The sequence below is a fragment of the Centruroides sculpturatus genome, unplaced genomic scaffold (genome assembly GCF_000671375.1).
Source record: "Centruroides sculpturatus isolate CEXI.00-Female unplaced genomic scaffold, Cexi_2.0 scaffold1267, whole genome shotgun sequence".
NCBI classification, from domain to species: Eukaryota; Metazoa; Arthropoda; class Arachnida; order Scorpiones; family Buthidae; genus Centruroides; species Centruroides sculpturatus.
The window spans coordinates 13,605-33,609 of record NW_019385407.1 but is presented as its reverse complement, the minus strand read 5'-3'; the positions used below and the strand labels follow the sequence as shown (position 1 = coordinate 33,609).

The following is a 20,005-nucleotide window of genomic DNA, read 5'->3' as shown; positions in this document are numbered from 1 at the left end:
GATGTTGAAGATTTGTATCATGAGATGTCGAGATATCTTACTAATAAAAAGATTTTTTATCTAACAACATCTCTCGGATAACGAAATTTTTAGTGAAGATCCCAAAAGAGAATATTCTTTGGTTAGAAGCCAAAAAAAATAAACATGACAAGATTTTTTTAATCTCTATCAAGCCACATTTATGTAGAGCAGATAGCATTTAAAATATCGATTTTCCCCCCTCACGCATGGAATTCATCACGCACAGTTTTTATGGTGAGTATTTAAGGGGCGATTTTTGGTAATTTAGGTTTATAAAATGGTAACTTACTTGTCGTATAAGTTCTCCAACCATTCCGTTCCAGCCCATTTCGGCATTTGGATCTTGTCCTCCATATTTGCTATCGTTTACTAACCTTAACTCGTACTTGATACCGAGATGTTCGGCAACTAAATCCGCTAAATCTTTACAATAACCTTCAAATCTATCGTTTCCGATTAATTCTTCGCCGATTTCGGCTTTCTTTAACATTAAATAAGGCTCTTCCTGCGATAAACCGTGAAATATATATATTTTTAAGTGAAATTTCACCAAGTAAACGTCACGAAAAGTCAACTTACAAAGATACTTGTCACGATAAAGGTTTTATTTTTGATTTCTTTACTCTTCGGTTGACGAAGAAAAACTGAAGAATCTAAGACTAATCCGCCGGAAGGTGTCCATCTTCCCAGCTTAAATAAAATTTTATTAATTTTAATTATATTGTAGAATGTATCACAATAGTAAAATCGTATTTCATTTCTATAGCATAGAATTTGTATTGCCTCCATTATGTTGTAATAGAGGCAATACAAATCACTATAAGGCCATACCTTTATAGTGTAGCTGTTACTTTATGTAACTGCAATTATTATATAAACATTTCTCAATAAATATCTTATTTATTTTTATATTTCTCATTCATCCTCTTTCTTATTCCCTCTCTTCCTTTCTTCATCCTAGACTCTTCAGACTAAACTCTACCCCCTAATGATAATGATAATAATGAAATTTTAATACCTTCACCTGATAATATGAAGGAATAACTTTAAATTTTGAAATTTACTTCGTCATTTAACATAAAATTAATAATAAAATACTCAAACTTGATAGCAAGATTTAATTAAATCGAATGTAATTAAATACTTTATTATTTTTATTTTTAAGCAATTTTATGTAATATTAATGTAGATAATTTTCTTGAATTTTTTCGAATTATCTGTACGTAATTTTTCGGAAAATCCGCGTAAATAAATTTTTAAAATTGAAGAGAAGACGTTTCTAACGATTGAGAATAATGATGATAAAGTGCCAAATTTTGTATATCTTTACAAGAGATTGTCGAATGCAATGTAAAAAATATGGCGCCTGTAAACAGTTGCATGGCCAAAAATCATCATCTGAAAAAAAAAACAGAAAATCTCGAAAGAATTTTTTAAATATTTAAAAAAAAAAGTAGTTTATAGCGGGGTTGATGTTTTCGGTGCGTAAAAACCTTCATTAGATCAAAGCAATTATCGTCAAAGTTTAGCAAAACGAAAGTAAATGATCATTATCTTTTATTTCTTTCCCAGAATTTCATTTATTTTTTTTTTATTTTTTTCTTTATTCAGATTAACAGAGTTGTCATCTGGAAATGTTATTAAAATATGAATGACATAAATGATCTCTTCTCTCCTTTTTTAATGCTTAAAATTAACTCTCGACTGTCGCCATTCTTTTAATAATTAAAAATAATTAAACAATAATTAATTGTAGCTTTTATACAGAGTATATAAACTGTTGTAAATTTTGAAATTTTTAAAAAATATAATTAAATGGAATTTGTGTCACCAGATGGCGCTACCTACCTTAACCATTTCGCTGTTCATGTTCATTTCCACCACGTCTATGAAGAAATTTTTTCTTTGTCCGTCTTCCCCAAACGAGATGTTACCTGTTAACCCTTTTATGTCCGTCTGTTAATGATAAATTTAGTTTTATATAGTTTAATAAATTAATTGTTTTTTTAAAATTAATTGTATTTATAAATAAGAATTATCAAAGAGAACCGAACAATATACAATTGAATGAATGATGGTAGAAAGGGATGAAGAAAAATTACAGTATCAGACCCTCTTCATATATCTTGCAAGCTTCTCTCCGTGTTCCCACGCCAAAACTGGGAGCCTCCTACAGTCGATCCCTTTGGTGCCATTGTTGTATACTTCGCCCCTTCGAAAATTGTTACGGAATATGTCTGGCTTCCTTTTTAACAGGCGATTGTACGCATCCAAAATCACCTTTGTACTGTCGTACATAAGAGCAACGTCGGCCTGCCAATGTACAAAACAATTATTACATTGAAATTTCCTGCATTATAAGGCCTCGTCGGCAAAATAATCTTTGATATCAAGCAGTGTTTCATAATACAAAGCAGTGAAAGCAGGATTCGGAGATAATATTTAATTACCGATATATATTTAGTTCCCGCTCCTGGCCATCTGGAAGGATCCAGAAATTTCCAAGTAGATAAAATATGCCTAAATTCCGAAGAAGACGGTTGCAAAATCCGAAATCCCGTTATATTAAGAGCCCCAAATTCTAACACTTCGTTATTCCAATATTCGTCCATCACCTGAAAAAAAAGGATATTTTCGAAAAATATGTAGCGCCATCTCGTGGAAGAATTTTAAAATAATGACAAAAATTCTTTTAATACCTTTAAAATAATAAAGCGCCTTAAAAATAAACATTTTAACTAAAAGAATAAATCAATTAATATATTATTAAATTTTTAAAAGCGAATAGAATATTTTAAAAGGAAAAAGGTATATTCTAGATGTAAGTAAAATTATCGGTATTTACAAAAATAAAGGAAAATAATATTTGTTATGGAGATTTTATAGACAAAACAAAACTTCAATAACGTAAGTAGAAAGTGCAGGTTTTTCCTTATTGTCAAATATAGTATTACCAGATTGGTAAAGAGAAAATGGTAGTTCCTCCTTCCCATGTATATATCCCTGACATGATTAATGACAACGGATCTGGCTGTTGCGGCATTGCAGTCCAAAACTACATATTTTCTACTAACGGGATCGGCTATCTCTACTGAATGCAAAAAATCATTAGCTTCGGTGGCATTTTTTATCTTCTTCACCACGGGTACCTCCAATTTGTAGTTCTCTGCGCTTAATTGAAATATGTATTGAAGTTTTAAAAGTCCTGCAAATGAAAAATCCTTTATTGTTTTATATAATAATCAGTCCTTTAACAATAACATAAAAATATATAAATAATTTCTATTAAAAAAATGAAGTATTCTTTGTATATCTTCGCTTTATCCGTGGTACTGTATAACAATTGGAAATTTCTACAATTCATCCCTCGTTTGTTGAATACAAATTGCAAATAGAAAAACTATATATATACTCAATGAAATGTTAACATATCTTTCGAAAATTTCATTCTAACCGAATTTATTTTCTTGTAAATTTGATTGAGTGACAATCTATCCACTTCTCGAGTTTATCCGGATAATCGAATTCAATTTTAAATTCGCAACCGTCTCATCAATATGGAATATCATTTACATACAAGTAATATAATTTTTATTTTGTTACAGACTTAATTCTAATCGGATATAAAATACAGAATTTCAAAACGTGACGTGTGTTATAATATATAAAAAAAAATTTACTAAAAGTTAATTTGTAATTTAAAATTACATAATAACAGTTATCTAAGTGTATTAAGTTGTAAATTTTGAGATAAAGTTATATAATTTCATCCTGGGAGAGTAGTTATAAAAATTTCTGGAGTCGTTTATTGTTACGGACATAAATCCCTCAAGTCATAACCAATTACTGGAAACCATTGCAGAATCTTCGACCGCAGCCCATTTAGCTTTTACATAATAAGCATCAAATAATAATTCTCATCAGAAATAAATATTATCCATCCAAGGAATTTTCGATTGAACGTTTCAAATTTTTATTACTTTATGAAATAATTACAGTATAAAATTTATGTCCGGTTATATCGATCTCGTAGAGCGTTATGGACGGACGAGATAATATATATATAAAAGAAAAAGATAACCAACCATCTTGGGATGTTAACAGAAGAATATAGGGTCTAGTTATAATGTAGTGATGAAGTATATAAGCGGACCAGTTAATTTTATATAGAAATCAATATTCATTGCCGTATAGTAGACCGGTGCTAAGTCATTATTCGCAGTTTCCATCCATATCTTATTACAAATCACAGTTTTAGATACACTCTTACTGGAGGGGGTGACGTCATTTTACTCTGCATTCTACTCTCGAGAGAATTGCGGTGCCGGAGAAAGGCAATCGCTTTCTATTCTCTCTACCCTACGTAATGGGGAAAAAATCACTCCTCGTCTTCTTTCCTTCCAATAAAAATAAACATTTTCACTCGTCAATTTTTCTCAATTTCCCTCCTTCTCTCTCCATCTTCCTTTCCCAACGCACGCATATAATCCCCAGATTTCCCTAATATTAAATTTTATTTTTAAAAAAGTAACTTAATAGCTAAAAGAATATGTAAAATACATAAATGGCCCGTATCTTCTAGCCACTTATATTTATAAAATAAATAAATAAATAATTTTTTAAGGAATTTTTTTAAAATATTTAATATATAAAATCGTTTCCGAAATCTTCCACCAGATGGTGGTAAAATACGTAAAATGGTTACTTATTCGTAAATTACATTATAAACGCGTTAATAATGAACGATGTTACATTTAATTTAATTAATTTGGAAGGAGAAAATGTTTACGAAATTAAGGCAAATTATATATTCAACAATAAACAATTTTCTAATTCGAGAAATATCAATTTTATATGAAGTTAAGAGAAGAGAATTTAGGTTTTTATAAAAATATAAAAATAAAAATGGCAGATTTGGATGGAAAATATCAAAAAGTATAACAATCGAAAGAGTCTAGAAATTTCCGCCAGGCAGCAGGTTGGGTAGAAGGCTATAAAGCCGAGTTGCCATCGATCCAGTTGCTGCCTTTCGCTACCTTTAAACACATTCTACACATCATTGGTCGACGACAATAGAGATTCCCCGGAGGACTCCATACTACATTCGCCTTATCGCTGCACCGCTACAGGCCTGGCACAATGGAGAGACAAGTTGGCTGTGTCTCCCTTATCTCGGCCACGCTGTCCCTGCAATTAGCTGTTCCAAGATCCGACAACCCCACTGAAAAGCTCCGAACTCTTCTTTTCTCCACCCCAAAAACATTCCTCTATTTCCCCCCTTCTTTCCACAAAATAATACAGCCAATCGCTAATTAATACCCTTTAGTTTTAAATTTCTTGCAGGAGATGCAGAGGACAGCAATCGACACTGTATTATTATTATACGTAACTTGATAATTGTTGCAAGGAAGGGAATAAAATAAAATTATACGAGTACTTAATGATAAGAATCTATTATTTTTTAGGTGTAATTTTAATATATCTTAAAATATATATTAAATTACTCGAGATAAATTTGAATGATAAGTTCGGTTTCGACGTTAAATATATAATAAATTTTTTAAACTTTATAAAATTATAACGAGACCATTTAAAATATATATATGCTATATAAAAGTTTGCAGTTTAACTAGATGCTACAATCAATTCTGCAACACTAAGACGATGCGATAACTTTAGCCAGACATGTGATATGCCATACTGTTAGAGGATAATGACGTCATTTGGCATAGCACGGATAGACACTTTGACTTCCCCATTAAAATATTCTACGAAGATACTCTCATTAAATATCCAGAGATGCCGAGAATTAACAAATGTTTCGGATGAGGATAAAGAGGAGAGAGAGATTTAAATCTCCTATTTGATAATTAATTTTTATTTTTTTTATTTTTTTATGAATCTTTTTTAATTGTTAAATTATAAACACTTTAAAATCCTTTGTTTATTTTATATATTAAATATAAAAAATATATAATATTATTTAAAAGTATTTTAATAGCCGTTATTATATAAAATATAAGCTTTATTATCTACAAAAAAAAACTTAATTTAAAGAATTTTTTTCGAATTTTTAATGTTAGAAGAGGAAGAATATTTTCTGATTTCGTTAGAATGTAGATTTACAGATTAATTTTAGTGGTGAATTTTTAGAATGAAATAGAAAAAAAAACTAATTGAATTTTCTTCTATTAATACTTAAGATGTTTAATTTTTAAATTCTATTTAATGTTATATTTTAATCTAATTGTGGCTTTAATCCCTCAATAATGCTTAATGCGATTATAAGCAATAAAAGATTAAAGAAGAGAATTGGATTATCCATTAAAATTGTTAATATGAATAATAAATAAATAAATAAATAAAAATATCGAAAATTTTAAAAATCCAATTATTTGATTTAGAATAGAATTTATATTTGTTGCTTGGCATTTTTGTTGAAATTTTAAACTTTCGAGCGAAAATAATTAGAAACTAAAATCGCATTTACTCTCGACTGCAATTTTAATGTTTCCTGACAATTTTGTAAACGTTGGAAAGTAGAATACTTCAAGAAATTGATTTGAATCAACAATTCGATATTTTAATTTAAAGAAAATTTTCAATCAAAAAATCACAAAAATGCTCAAAATTGAATATTCATTAATAAATTATAGAAAATGATTATGTTATAAATATAAACAATGCTATTTTGTAAATAAATTGCGGAAATGTTCAATAATTGGAATGCAATTTGAAAAAAAAATTGTAGACCTATAAATTCCCACTTTCCTCCGTCCGTCTGTCTGTCTGTCCTTTCTTAATATCGAGAACAGTGTTAGGTAGATGAAAGACGACACCAGATTTCGAAAGTTTTGGAGCAGAAGGCCCCAACTAACTATATAAACTTCCAATACAAATCGAATGTCATGTTATTTTAATTTAAATATTTTCCCCAAAAGGTGTTAGATGACCTGCACGACTCTGTTTTTAAAGGAAAAGTATGATGTACAGGGCAAGCCACTACTAATTTGAGGTGGAAAGATAGGCCTATATTTAAATTAAATTAATTAAAAATATGATTGAAATTGCAATACATCATTGTGACGATGTCACAATAAATAATTTTTTACTCATTTTTGATCTTAAGTTACTAAGTTAGATAAATATAAACGTATATAATTATTATATAATATACAGATATGCGTATTTACGCTACAAAGGCGGTTCGTTTCATGATAAAATAATAAGACAAAAATCTTTAATTTCTTCTAAAATGAAGAACAAAGATATATTTACAGAATGAAACTACTCTATGTACCCTTCATCTTCATTTACACATTTTATCCACTGTTCTTTTCATAATGTGAAGGCCATTCTATAAATAGAGAGTTCCAGTGACTTGCACAAATTTTTTAGTTTTCTTAAGCTGAAGTTAAATCACTGTTCTGATTGAAAGACCTCGTAAATGCCTCTTCGAGTGACTAAATAAAAAAAAGAGGGATGCTGCATCAATTTTCATACATAATTGGCAATCTTCTCTAGAGTCTGGTGAGACACTATTTTTCAATATCCTGGGTGATTGACATTTGAAGAAATGTGTCCAATGGATATTACCAATATTTCTGAGATTTTCCTGATCTTCAAACGTCTGTTATTTTGAATCATGCCATCAATTTTTAACGATTTTCATCTGTTACACTTGTTGAAGGTCTACGATTTCTAGGCTTATCCATAGTTACGTTTCCATTTTTAAGATGATTAAACCATATTCTGACATTGTTCACTATTAAAAGCTAAGTGCCCTTTCTAATATATCATTTTTCAACATATAAAATAGGCGTAATTACAGTAAAATTTTAATAAATATGGCCCTATTACCAAGTAGTTTATGCTGTACAAATTCTCAAAATTCATTATAGTAAGGCTTACTAGGCATAGAAAGTATAGCTGTTTTAAATATAGTGGTAAAATTTATAATAAACGTACTGTACAATAGGGATAAAAACTCTAGATAGTTTATATTTATTCAAAATATATGTAATAAATACCATAAAAACTTATAAAAAGGAAACTGACTTACTTAGCTTAAATTTCTGTGATTTTTAAGCTTTTTATTATTTCAAAAATTATTAAAAATTATTTTGTATAACCTCTTTTACATCTTATTATAGAAAATTTATCTTGGCCTTTTGTTTGTTATAAACAGAAACATCGAGAGGGAGGAGTTGGCAAGGACAAAGGTCAGGAGTCCTTGTAGTTTCTACCATTATAAATTAAAATAAAATTTTTAAGACTGCTCTCTGTTAATGATAAAACATCTGTTCACTTTATATCTTCAAAAATACTGTAAAAAAGGCCCTCTAAAAAGCAAAAGAGGCCTCTCTACCCAGAGCCCCATACCAGCGCTCTGCAGCCCTGGATGTAAATTATACAATATAGCGTACAGATTCGATAGACCTATGGCAATCGAAACAAATTCACTGGATTCCTCGTTAAATTTATTATTATTATTATTATTGTTGTTGTTGTTGTTGTTGTTATTAATGGCTTCAATAAAAGAAACTGCGATTTTCAAACAATTTTAAAACGAGATAGCAGCTTAACCTGTAAAAATGTCTAAAATTATCAAAAGATTTTTGTGAAAATACAGTGCACATTTTGTTTATTTAATACATAAATTTATTTAATTAAAATAAGCCTCATCCATTCTGAAAAATCTAAAATTTCATTCTATCCCTGTTTAGAATCGAAAAAATAATTTATTAAAATTATTGGATAAAACTGAATAAGCAAGCGACTTCCTTTTGTAAATAGATTAATCTCCGGTGTGCCAGTGGAAAAGTTGAAAATATCGAAAATAGTGATTATGTCGACACGTTCATTTGACACCATTGTACAATGCCATCCGTTGTGATGTTATCGTTTGGAGTTTCGACAACAAAGAGACTTAATGCCATAGCCCACCCCTCGTAGCCGGGTCGGAGGATCGTTAGTCGCCGCTTGATTACGTCCACCTTCTGTACTAATAGCCTGATTACCACGTCGTGGCAAACCAGAAGTGGGCAGATCCACCACACGACCGACTGATTAGCTGACTAGGATACACGTTCCGACACTCGCCACACAGATATGTCTTCTGGAAAGAATGTCTCGACCTCTAGCAAACATTCTCTACAAACTAAGTTCTTCACGTCACTCTCCTCCTTCCAATACTTTTTTTTCCTTTCCCATTCTCCACAAAATTATCTGTTTAAAATACGGAAAATGTATTTACAGCCCTATCTTGTAACTAATAATTGAACTTATATGAATGTATTAAAATAAATTAAAATTAGGATTTTAATTGAAAATGTATTAGGAAATTCTGTCTTCTTTCAATACAGTCGACACAAAAAAGATTTGAGAGGAATTTTCTCTTTATGGAAGTAAGTGAATTTTTCTAGTGTAAGCTTGTATTTATGCCAGAATGTTACAAAGGCTTTCAATAGTAATGCCTGTACGGATAGAAAAGGAAAGTGAATATTGTCGGTAACAAGAAGTGTAAGGATGAAACTCGATAACACACAAAAGTATCTGATAACAGTGAATGTCAGACTCGTACAACATTAGTTTTAGTGTTACTTTGATGGTTATTCTTGATTTGTTAATAGATAAGTAACTATTCGATTAGTGAAGAAAATGTATTATTTATTGATTTACACAGTATATAATTAACACCAATTATTCTCGAAATAGAAAACTTTTTCAATTTCACAGATTTGTTTACTTCACAGTTTTTCTGAGCCACTTTTGACTGGAAAACTAAATGCTAAATTAACACTTGGTTTGTTTTTCAGATAAATTCTGTTTCCCAATAGATTTATAATTTTATTTTTTAATATTTTAGTCTTGCAAGACAGGATAATATACTTAAAAACTCCCTTACATTAGAGGATTCCATAAACATATTTAGTGAGATAATACTTGAATTTGTTTTATAATTTAAATTGTGTGCAAATTAGTTATAAATTAGTTATTAATAATTAAATTTTAAATGTTAGTTTTTTAAAAAAAACAAGGCAAATTACATCTAAATATTTAAAAAATAGATTTCTTCGCTGCAATGAATATAATTTACTCAACAAAAATTAAAGTATTAAAAAAATACTCGCAGCAAAGAAAATCTATCTCCTTTAAGGAGTTTTTATTTACTTTTATTAAAATTGTTACTTAAAATATATAAAAATAAAATCTACTTAGTTAAATCGTCATACAATAAAAGTCATTGTGGGAGAAGTTAAATTTTGTTTATATTTCATTTGCAATGGACGAAAGAAAAATGAAATATTTGTAAAGAGGAAACTAACTATTTGCAATGATTGAATATTTGATAAAAATATTCAAACGATATCATAAATCTGTACCAAAAAGCGACAAAAGACTGTCGAAGAGTCATTAAGAACGTGGCCATGAATAACTTATTCGGTTTTAGGCACACGTTGCAAATTTAAGACCCGGGGCGAATGCGTATCAAACAGTACTTTTAAGTAATTTATTGCCAGTTGAATATCTACTTTCCACGTGATGTAGATCAGATATATGATATAAAAATCCCCTCGAGAGTATCTTGAACAGTTTTCTCACCGAATAAACTACCATCTGTTTGATTTATTGTCGACAATTTTCGAGTATGTAAACTCTACTATAAATCTCTGTATGAGTATAAGTAACGAAGATATATAGTTCGAGGCCTATCTAGAAGAGGAAATGATCATTTCCTACTATTTTCATTTCATTCGGAGTTACCGTAATAAACAATTGATATCGTTTCTTGTCATCTCGAGAAAAAAAAAAATCACTATTTATCACGATTTATTTTTAAAAATCATCGCCTCCATCTTAAAGATGTTTATTTTAATTTTATGAAAATATTTAGAAGAAAAAATCTTCTCCTAAAACTTCCAGGAGTTTATTAAAATTAAAAGTTTTAATTAGATTTTATATGAGAAGTAATAAATTTTGGTAAATAAATATAACATTAAAGTCGCCTATTGTGTACATTTAAATAAATTAGAAAGTTTTTAAAGTATTTAAGAAGAAAAATTAGAATTTATTCTAATTTGCATAACGTGGATAGGATTATTTTCTTGCCTGACACAGCTTTAAAGAGTTAATACTTTCTTAGGAAATTTACTGTAATTGTGATTTAGATTATTACTTTATTTTATAATATTATAGATTAAGTTGTACAAATTATATAAATAATGAAGTACTGTACGTTGAGAAAAAAGATATGAAAAACATATATTATCCTACGTGTTATAGTTTTCTAGACATTGTTTTATCAGTTTCTTTATATTTTTTTTTATTTTCTAGAAATATAAACGGTCAACCTACATCTCTGGGAATCCGAGATCGAATCTGGATGAGCAACCATGGGGATTTTCAGGGGATGGTCTGTCTCAAATGTGTCGTGCCTCTCCCTCAACAACTAATCAAATCCGCAATCGGTACGATGAAAAGAAGCCTCTTAATAACTACAGATGGGGGGAACAAATCTACTTTTCTAATAAAGGAAATTTTGGGTTAAAAAAAGGGTTAATGAGTTTCCTACAAACTGTTGGGTCCTTTATCCACATTATAAAAATAATATTGACTTCCTATTTTACTTTATTAAAAATAGATGTCGGAATATTTAAATTGAGTCGAAAGAAGACACTGAAAAAAATTCTGGTGCATAAAAAATCCTTGTCTATTTTGTAGTATACGGGTCTGGTCGATGTGTTTTGTGAAAGAATCACGTTAGAAATTTCTCTTTTGATGAATTCTTCGCATTTCAACACGAAATGTCTTTGAAAAGAATGAAAAGTTTATTGTAAGAATCTGTTTCTAAGAGTTTTTGCGGAGATCGTGTTGTAACGTGAAGTTTTCTGTTGAATATATTTATTTTTCTGGCTTTCGACCCGATCATTCATAAACAAACTACTTTTCTGGAGAAATAAATAGGCCTATTTTATTTTACTTTAAAATATATATATATATTACATAAATTTTATTGTTTCTAGATTGTGCCATGTATTTTAATTGTCATCTAACAAAATAATCAAGAAATGGTACTATTCTTTCCTCTAACAGAACTAGGGATTTAATGACTTTACTCCCCTAAAAAGCTACTTTACAAAATCTGTTTCGGACTGGTGATTTCAAAACTGTTGTTCTGGTAAGACCTATAAAGGTTCAATTAGTTTTCACTTCTTATTGTTGAGGGAGAGTAAGTCAGTCGCCATTTTGTCACGGGTTTTCCCAGCTTAATGGTCCGTGTAGAGTATTGCAGCATCACGTTCCATTCGTCAAGATTTATAGTCTTTCCACTGGTGTTTACTTCTCGGATGAACGGGTGGGTAACTGCGCTCCGAATTAATACTACCTCCCGTGCTTTACGGCCACGTTTTCTGCCTGCATCGTCCAGATAACGACTATAGAAAGGTTAGCTTAGTATGATGTCAGCTGCACTTAAACTGTGTTGTCGACAATAGATGATCACCATATTCTTTCCAAGAGAACGAGAAAAATCCTTAATTGTTACAATTGTTAACTTTTCTATAGAAAATTATCGAGAAATTAGAAAGCGATAACATAATTTATACAAGTTTTGCACAAAGGCAATTTTTCTGCTACGAGTTACTCGATAATTCTAACACACCCCTCTATGTTAAATTAATATTCAACTTACTAATTCTAATTGAATTTACTGAAATGCCATCTTTTTAACCATGGCTACTTTTATATTTCATACATAAAATGCTCCTATAAAGAACAATACAAAAATAATTAACCCTGTTTAAACATCGATTATTTATCTAAATTAATATTCTTTTGCTAATTTAAATTTCTAAATTAACTTTCAAACTTTTGTCATCTCTTAAAAAGTGAAATTTGATATAGGATTAGCCAAACTTTCTCATTTCTCAACTAACACTGCACAACTACCTGGTTCATCCGTCAACACAGTTTTGTCCCCCATCACTCCAAGCCTTCTCCGAAATTAGACATTTGTTTCGGTGTCTCCGGGGTGTCGTCAGGATCCAAGTACTCCGGTCATCCCCTGAGTATCACGTGGTATTGACTAGTGATGCCGGTCGTCATAGCAACTCGTGTGGTGCGTGACAAGCAATTGGGGCTTGCAGAACGGTATAAGACAGGAAGATGAGAAATTTTTGTAGCATCGAAACAGAACGACTCTTCTCGTCATTCAATATAAAAGATTTTGATATCGATGCGCATTTTCAGTAGCTTTAACAAAATTGGAAGAAGGAGAACTTGTAATATTTAAATGTAAAAAAAAAAGAATTCAAGAATTATTAATTTACAACACTCCCTACAATTTTATGAATTGCAAACAGACTTAATATTCAAAAGGAAAGTCAGATTGATTTTCTTTTTCTCTGCAGGCTTATTAATTATTCAAATACTCTCCAACAAAAGTCAAGCTTAGTCTTCGAGAAAAATAATTTAAACATTTTGTTAGAAGTATATATATATATATATATATTACTCAACATTTAAATTATTTATAAATCTCAGCCTATATAAATTTAATATTATCATCATCATATTATATTAAGTGTATTTTCTATTGTGACATCAAAAATACCCTTCACAAAATCTACTTCTTAATGATAATTACGTAATTTATGAACAAATTTTAAATAATTCGTGACCAATAATAATACGTCGCTAATTATTTGAAGTAACTTATTGGAGAAAGTTATACATTTTGGATATATATGTATATATATAGAGCATAAATCACGATAATTCGAAGCGAAGAACTTATGCGTGATGAAACTAAGCAGAGTGACTTCAAAGGCTATCAATTTTAATCGAATTGCCGTCTGCCTTCAGAAACCAGACCCCTTAATATTATGGGATAACCGGTTGTTTATTGAGATTTATGGGGTCGACAAAGACTTGTGGCATAAGAAAGAAGGTCTGCGCGTTATATGTACTCCGTCGATATATACGTATTATATAAACTACTTTTTGACGAAGAATTGATCAAATATATAACTTAGAATTTCTCTTAAAATATTGAAATTGCACATAATATTAAGCTAAAAATTGAAGGATTTATTTATAATAGTTTCTTTGTATTCTCCACACGTAAATTAACTGAAGGAGTAACTACGTATTTTATCATCTTGTAAATGATATACGATACTTGAGAATTTATTTATTAAGTAGACATTTTACAGGAGGGTCACGATGAAAGAATTTACTTCGATTATTCGAAAGCCTGTTTACATTTATCATAGTCAAATAAAATAATCTTAACACGCTGAATAGAATAATGCTATTTTAATACAGTCAAACCTCTGAACAGCGGCCATTGCTGAGACACAAAAACTGACAGTTGTTCGGCGTCCGTTGTTTGGAGGTTTTTTTGTGTGCATTTTTGTTTAGAAAGAAATGTTTCTGAAAAAATGGCCGCTATTTAGAGGTGGCCGTTATATTTTCTCTTTCAATTACTTCAGCAGTCGTAGGAATTTTTGAGCTTCTATAAAATGCAGCCAGAATTTAAGAAGTTATGAGAATAATGATAAATAAAAATGATAAACCTGTAAGCGGCAGCCATTTTTAGAGAAGCTTTTTAGAAATGAATACAAAATAACCTTCAAATATCGGTCACCTCCGAACAGCGGCCACTTTTTGTTTACGTTAGTGGCCGTTGTTGAGAGGTTTCATTTCTTTTACGATCGATGCTTAAAGTAATTAATTAAACAGATAATTATTTTAACTACTATCGATATACATAAAATTTTATGTGTTAGATGTTGAAATAAACGCCACGACTTTAAAGGAAACAAAAATTATCTAATTCACCCGCCGAATTCAAATATGAAACAATGACGAAAACCGTTACGGAAATTACGTCAGTGATGGCGTCACAGTCGACGACATTCAAATGTAACTGATACATTATTGCCCACGCAATTTTCGCATCGCAACCGATCGCGCTCAGTGTGAACCGATACGTTTCATAATACACAATTTTTCTTAGCGATTTCTTGGCTGTATAAGTTTTTATTTAATATATGAGTTAATATTTTAAAAATTACGAGAGAAAACCAAATTACTTGAAGATAAAAAAGTTATTTTTCCTGTTTTTTTACTGTTGAAACGAAGAGAAAGTGGGCTGGTGGGTGATTTTAGAAACATAATTACCAGAAGAAATGCGCTTCACTTTAAGAAATCTAAATAAGAGAGAGCTTTTAAAAGGAATCGGGGGGATGGTTATTCGAGTTCAGACATTAAAGATGGTCACAAAAGAGAGAATGACGGATGACGTCGCTGGCTAACCGGGCACTGGTGCAGGAAGTCCCGCTGTCAGCCAGGGTAAAGCAGTTTAATCTGGCGGCAGAGTTCGTGTTCACTCAACCGGAATTTTCCGGTCTGTATATATTAAATATGTCGGACACGTTCTTGTTTGTCGTTTCGACGTCTTTGAAAAATAAGTAGTCTCCTATTAAAACAACTTTATATATATATATATATATATATATAAATCGATTATTTTTACTGTATTTTGTAAACAAACACATCGGTTTAATCATTATTATTATTATTTTTTTTTTATTAATGACAATTTTGGTTTAAATTTCAAAATGTAAATGTTGAAATTTTAAAAAATTTGCATACTTTTACGGCATAAATTATTTATAAAATAAGACACGAAAAGAAATTAAAATTTCTATGTATTGTGCACAGTTTAAATGTTAAAAATTTTCGATCTCTATAGTTAGATACTAAATATATAGGGGAACAGTAATTACTTTTTGTAAGAGGTTTGTTGGTTTGGTTATGGAAGTGACTTGTCCTTGACATTTCTTATTTATAATTAAAATAAATAAATATTTGTATTTATTATCTTTTGAACAATTTAGCTGTTTTCAAACTGATTTAATTTCAATTTGAGTATCTTTATGGAAAATTACTATTGCAAAATGAATTAAGTGCAATAGAAGCATTATTAATGAGATCCAAAATTTATTTTGATAGCTATAACATTTATATAATTTATAGCTTAATTGTTTGTTTATAAACTTGTTAATAAAAATATATTATACTGTTTACAATGATTTCTTATATCATGTTTCGACTGAACATTTTACATGTTAACTTTTCTTTACAAAGAATTAAAAGGAACCTTATTTATTTTTAAGTTTTGAATTGGTCTAATTTTAATGGTTTTGTTTAGAAATGTCACGAATTGATAAATCTTTGCTTTTAAATTCAATTTAGTTGGATAACCTGCGCACATTAGGCCTATTTATTATAAACTCGTTTAAGTGGGTATCAAATGCACAACTTATCTAATTATTTGATTACGCAGTTTACGTGTTTAGAACTATAATAACTCAGAAATTATAAGAGAGTTTCCGTAGCAGAATACAACAAATATACCAAAATTCTATGGTTAAATTTGAGAGCATTTTAATGTTTAAAAGATTTTGGCATATAAAAAGTAATTTAACTTTATGTTTTAAAGTAGAATTATCTAAAACAAGTTTTTTTTCTTTTAAATATTAAATGTAGAATTACTAATAAAATTGAAGTTAAAATGTTAAAATAGTACTTTTACGTGCATAAATTTTCACTAGACGTGTTTATGAACAGGTTCTTTATCATGTATTGAATTAGTTCAATTTATAGAGATTATTCTCAAATTTAATTCTGTATTCTTAAATCTAAGGTTTTACGTACAATTGTTAGGCTTATTATTAATATTTAAATAAATTTGAGATTAGAAATTCAATTAAAAACATACTAAAACCTTAGTTTCTATAATTTATATTAACCCTGCCATCTAACCATATCTTAAATTTAGAATTTTAATTTCGATAGAAAAGCCTAAAGGGATAATAATCGAAAGAATATTTAAGTCGGGTCAAAAATTTAAAATAATTTAAATACTGTAAACGTCATAGGAAGCGGAGTGTGCGTTACAAATTCACGCTTCACCATTCGCTAAGAATTCGGATCGAACATTCCATCAAGCAACTAAAGTGAACCAATGAGACGTTGCCGTCACATTGTTGGCATTCGTTGGTATCCAGTCGGGTATCTCCGTCGAGCGTATAAATTACCGATTTTCTGCAGAACAATCCCCGGAAGACAAAAATCGAATGCGAGTCTGAGAAAAAGGACGAATTGCATGCAACTCCGCGAAGCTCTCTTCTTCTCTTAGCCTCTTACACTCCACCCTCTCTCGATCGATGCTCTATGTATCACATACAAAACACTCTCTTTTATGTTTTACGTCATACATTTACAGAAAAAAATCTTTATTTTAATAATAAAAACTGTATTTTCATTTTTTCCCCTCCTTTACGTACAATAAATAATTTCCTTTCATTTCTATTAATAACCGTGCATTAAGAGCTTCGTCCAGAGCAAACAATTTAGTTACGAGACGAGAAAACTTCAATTTTCTGATATTATACCTAAGCTATGAAGTTTAATTGCATCGGTAATAAACGTAATATCATATTTTCAATTTATAGTTGGAAGTAAGAGGATATTTAATGAGAAATCTTAGTCGGAAATTCGCTATTCGCAAATTGCTTATAACTTTATATATTAAGTAATTATAAATGTAAAACATAATAGCTAGAAGCCGTGCTAATAATTCAAAATATGGATCGAATCTGTAGAATGTTAATGTAAACTTAATTGGAATAATAAAATCATTGAATTGTAAAGGTCTATAAATTTGTAAATAAACTAGGACAGAAACATATTGAACTTATGATTGATACAGATTTAAAATGCTTGTTATAAACAATTATGTAAGTTGATTATGCAAATATTTTCTGAAGAATAAATGCAGTATGTAAATAAAGGTTTCGAACAAAAACAGAAGTTTTGAATTAATTATCGATACTTTCAGTGTAATAAATGTTTGTAAACATTTGTAAGAAACGAAATTTAAAATAGTGCAGGGTTTAATGAGTCACATAAAAATATTTTCCAAATAAAAATAGTTTTGTGAATTATTAAAGGAAATGTATAACAAACACTTTTCGATGGAAAAAACTGAATATTTTTAGCAACTTTCCTTTAACAACACCTTTCGTTTATCTACTGCATGCGCTGCCACACGTGTTTTCTTTCACTTTAATTAATACACCTATCGTAAAATATTTAAAATTTATGTTCTGTAAAAATATCTGTTTATAAATAATCGAGACGAATGATACTTTCAAATCCAAATAAATAAACAAAACTACTCCTAGCACCTCAAAAATTATATTCGTTCTGATAAAAATGCAAATTCGAATACAAATTGACTAATATTAACGCAATAAACACCTGTCTATTAATCTTATAAATAGATCTAAACAATCGTAATTATTATTGCATCATTCGTTACATCATTGTAGGATGTACAGTACAGTACTCTATTTTTATCTTAGTGTACTAAAAATATAATTTATTATTGAATACGAATATATAATAAGTAATGGTATATTATGAATATAATNTGTACAAATTTACATTCTGCAAAGTATAAATAATTTCAAAGTAAATAGAATTTAATTATTTTGAATTTTCTTCGAATTTTAAGGCGATAGAATAAACGCATATATTTTCATTTATATACTATGGAAATGGTTATATTGATATTACTCGCAGCCAACAGCAATCTTTCGCTTCAGATAAAGGTTTCAATAACGAAATTAAGGTTACCTTTTCTTTTTTTATAAAAAAAACGAAAATAAATATTATATATATACTGTGATCTATTAAAAGGTATAAAATAAAATCTGAAAGAATATCTAAAGACGGAATATTTTTACGAACAACTAAGCGAGTAACCGGATTAGGGAGCAACAAAGAAAAGGGCAGACTTTTGACAGGTTCTAACTTAGAAAGTAATCTTCTCAGTCTGTTTGGTGATTTCTGACAATAAGTTATAACGAGTACGAAACTAAATCCTATACCGAGATCCAGGAGACTTTTTTCTTGTTTTCTTCTAAAGATTATTATTGTCCCTGACACCATAACTGCGATCTTTTTGACGTCTTCCACAAAAAAGCTGCACTCTTTCAGATAGGATAAACTCTATAGAAGCTCATAGAATAGCTTTTGTTTTGTTTTATTTTATTTTTTAAATCTGAAAGGCAAAATTGTTTCAAATAAGATTTTTTGAAATCTGTAGAAATTTCTTCAATCAATAGTACTTTTAAAGCATTCGTGTAAAAATAAAATAAAATAAAATAAGGATTAAATTACGTCCCCATTTTTACGTAAATAATAATAAATAAAGTTTATTGCCAGTGGAATAAATTATATTAATAATTTTTAGCGAATGTTTTCGAAGCAGCAATAATAATAATAATATAAAAATGAAAAGAATTTATAAATAATTCGCGAAAAGACGTGATAATTTTTAATGCTACTCGATTTTGATAAGAAAATGGTATATATATATAAATATATATATTTTAATGTTTGATAACCGAATTACAACTTACCGTCATCGGAATCGTAAAGATAAAAGATAGATTTCCAGTTGTAATATTTAATGACGTCCAAAATTGCTCGGAGGTAGTTGGGTTTCATGTTCAGACCGTAATACATCGGCTTGTGTGCTCCCGTTTGAGGAAATGCAGGACTTGCAAATGGCATCTGGAACATGTTGGAGTAAGCTGCGATAATATCGTAGGACGGTTGACTCGTCGGTGCCACGAGGGTGAAGATGCCACGACTCATCTGTAGACATACTGCCAAAGAGATAATTGCAAAGACACGTGAATACCACACGATGATTTACTACTACTTTCAAATCATTTATTTGTTTTTACTACATTAACGAATTTCCAACAAACTTGATAATTTCAACATCTTTCAACAATGTCCCTTTGGATAAAATTTAAATTCAGTAACCAAGACTTAATTGTCTTGTCAAATATTTTAGAATCTTTTTAAATTATCTGAGGAAAAATTTCTGATATATTTT

At 29.5% G+C, this 20,005-nt stretch overlaps 1 protein-coding gene across 2 annotated transcripts; it reads right to left on the bottom strand.

Annotated features, from left to right (window-relative positions):
- Positions 1–230: 230 nt before the first annotated feature.
- Positions 231–19,766, bottom strand: LOC111638624 (glutamate receptor 1-like). 2 transcript variants are annotated; one of them, XM_023384372.1, is made up of 7 exons: positions 19,521–19,654; positions 2,976–3,242; positions 2,472–2,636; positions 2,134–2,334; positions 1,870–1,977; positions 601–711; positions 231–526 (listed from the first exon to the last, which is right to left on the bottom strand). In XM_023384372.1, the coding sequence occupies exons 1-7, from the start codon at positions 19,524–19,526 to the stop codon at positions 251–253; spliced, it is 1,134 nt and encodes a 377-aa protein (XP_023240140.1). In that variant the 5' UTR covers positions 19,527–19,654; the 3' UTR covers positions 231–250. The 2 variants fall into 2 exon arrangements, with proteins under 2 accessions (XP_023240140.1, XP_023240141.1); XM_023384373.1 differs by having other exon boundaries at positions 464–711; positions 2,976–3,226; positions 19,521–19,766.
- Between the last annotated feature and the right edge of the window lie 239 nt (positions 19,767–20,005).

Coding starts and splice junctions, on each gene's coding strand:
- LOC111638624 (XM_023384372.1), bottom strand. Junction 1,978..2,133: donor TTGCAAGATATATGAAGAGG/GTCTGATACTGT, acceptor TATCATTAACAG/ACGGACATAAAAGGGTTAAC. Junction 527..600: donor TTATCGTGACAAGTATCTTT/GTAAGTTGACTT, acceptor GGTTTATCGCAG/GAAGAGCCTTATTTAATGTT.